This window comes from Myotis brandtii, unplaced genomic scaffold (assembly GCF_000412655.1).
Source record: "Myotis brandtii unplaced genomic scaffold, ASM41265v1 scaffold411, whole genome shotgun sequence".
Lineage (NCBI taxonomy): Eukaryota > Metazoa > Chordata > Mammalia > Chiroptera > Vespertilionidae > Myotis > Myotis brandtii.
This window is the reverse complement of record NW_005365804.1, coordinates 1175568-1177675: the sequence shown is the minus strand read 5'-3', so window position 1 is coordinate 1177675 and position 2108 is coordinate 1175568. Positions and strand designations below refer to the sequence as shown.

The window sequence follows — 2108 nt, the reverse complement described above, 5'->3', positions numbered from 1 at the left end:
CAGCGTTGGCCTCGGGAGGGGCGGGGCCGGGGTGGAGGCCTGAGGGCAGAACCGGGGAGGCCGGAAGCTGAGCTGGGGGTCCGCGGGAGGCTGGGGGGTGACTAGGGACGCCGGAAGCAGGAGAGTGAATGAATGGGGATCCTGGTGGCCGAGGGGAACGCGGAGGAAAGGGGGTCTGGCGAGGCAGGGGCCACGTTAGGGAGCTCGGGAGACAAGATGTGTGTGAATGGGGGGCGCGGGAGGAGGGAGGAGGGGTGGAGGACGAGAGGGGCAGGGCTGGGGGACCCAGGGGCGCAGGGGTGCGGAGGAGAGGTTTCCTGGGGAAAGGGCTGGGAGGAAGCAGGTCGGAGGCATCTTCGGGCGGCCTTTTAGGGTGGAGGAGTCATACCGGCTCGTGCCCAGCACCGTCCTGGGGAATTTGGGGGACCAGGGTTGGTTCCTTTGTCACAAACTCGGGGGGTTGGATCCTCGGGGCCCCGTTTGACATTCTCCCCGGAGAAGACTTCAGCACCCGTCTCCGGGGTGCCTCTCATGGGCCCCCCAGCTTAGCCTTGACTCCACCCCCTCTGCATCGGTCAGACCACACAGTGACTCTCAGAAATCTGTCTCATCTACAGCCAGCAGCCAGCTCCTCCCATCATCCTGGCCTCTGGGAGGACCTTCCCTTCCCCTGGGTTCCAGGGCACCTTGTCTGAGGTGCCTCCGCTCCTGCTTCTCAAACCCAATTTGCAGTGCAGCTCCTGGCTTTGGTGGGTGTCTGTCTGTCTGTATCCAGTGGCCTCAGGGATGCAGGGAGCTGCAGTCTGTAAATCAGGGTCGCCCCCCCGCACCCCCTCCCAGCTGCCCTGTAAGTGTTTCCTAAAAAGCCATCCTCTCTGTTTGCCTTCCAGCCCAGTGTTGAGCTGAGATGGCCCGAGCCTGACATTCCATGATCCAGGATCCAGACGGGCGCGGACAGGCTGCTGCCGTGGATGATTTAAAGCGAAGAGTTGGTCCCGGAGAAAGGCATTCCCTCTGCCTGGATGTGTGGGGACTCCCTGCCGACTTGATTGGCGGATCTGGGGGGGATCCACCCCCACCCCTGGAGGAAAGCCGTCTGTTTTGTGGGTGGAGCTTTGAGTGCCAGACAGCTGGAGGATGGCCACCCCGGTGGTCACCAAGACGGCCTGGAAATTGCGTGAGTGGTTCTCCTGTTTTCTCTCTTCCCCCCGCCCCCGTGTATCCTGTGAGCTGTTTGTTGCTGGGGGGGAGCCTGAACCCCCAGCTTTGTCTTCTATTCTTGGCGCAAGGGGAGACCCCCGGGCCTTGGAGTAAGAGCAAGATGCCAGTCCTGACCTTGGCACTCAGCGGGTAACATTGGCGGGGGGACTTCACCCTCCGAGGCTTCGTTTCCTGTCTGCACGGCAAGATGGTCACATCTACGTTGCTGTGAGACTCAAGTGAGAAAACACATATAATCAAGCGCTTAGTGCAGGGTTTCCACTTAGGCTGACAGGCGGAGGGGGCGAGAGTCCTGAAAGATGTTCTTGACGTTTTCAGGCATCTCACTAGTCAGATTTCCGCCATCAGCTGAGGGCATCCTGGGGCGGGGGGCCAGGGTGAGAGGGTCCGCAGAGGGACGCTGACGGCTCTGCGATGCGACTGAGCGTGAGCACGACCCACTGCCGCCATTGCTCCCTATGGCAGTGCCAGACCCTGACCTGAGGACCTCTTTGTACTCCAATTACTGAGGACCCCAAAGGGTTCTTGTTCATGGGAGCTCATTATTTACCATGTCAGCAATACCGAGACATTTTCAAACAAGAACACACAGTCCAACATGCCCTTGATGATGATGTCATCACATCGAGCATCTTCTGGAAAACTATATCCTTAGGAGCAAACAAAGGCGTCAAAGTCAGATACCATCTTAGTGTTATTAGAAAAACACTTTTGTTCTCTTGGACCCCCTGGAAGGATCTCGAGGATCCCATGTGAGGACCGCGGCCCTCCTCGCCGGTGCCTCTGTGGGCCATACCCCGTCTGTAGTGACTGGTGGGTATAAACTTGGTGCCCAGACTGGTACCCTGTGCTGTGAACTGTCCCTGGGCTGTTTTCAGGAGCTGGGG

At 59.4% G+C, this 2108-nt stretch overlaps 1 protein-coding gene across 2 annotated transcripts in view; it reads left to right on the top strand.

Annotated features, from left to right (window-relative positions):
* KATNB1 (katanin p80 (WD repeat containing) subunit B 1) overlaps nucleotides 1-2108 on the top strand; it is a 36002-nt gene that overhangs the window by 154 nt on the left and 33740 nt on the right. Inside the window, exon 2 of one of the 2 annotated variants that reach the window (XM_005873508.2) lies at nucleotides 891-1177. In XM_005873508.2, the coding sequence (XP_005873570.1) occupies nucleotides 1138-1177 (40 nt within the window). In that variant the 5' untranslated portion in view covers nucleotides 891-1137. Of the gene's footprint in view, nucleotides 1-890; nucleotides 1178-2108 lie in introns of those variants that run through there. The other variant, XM_014545545.1, reaches the window with a different exon arrangement.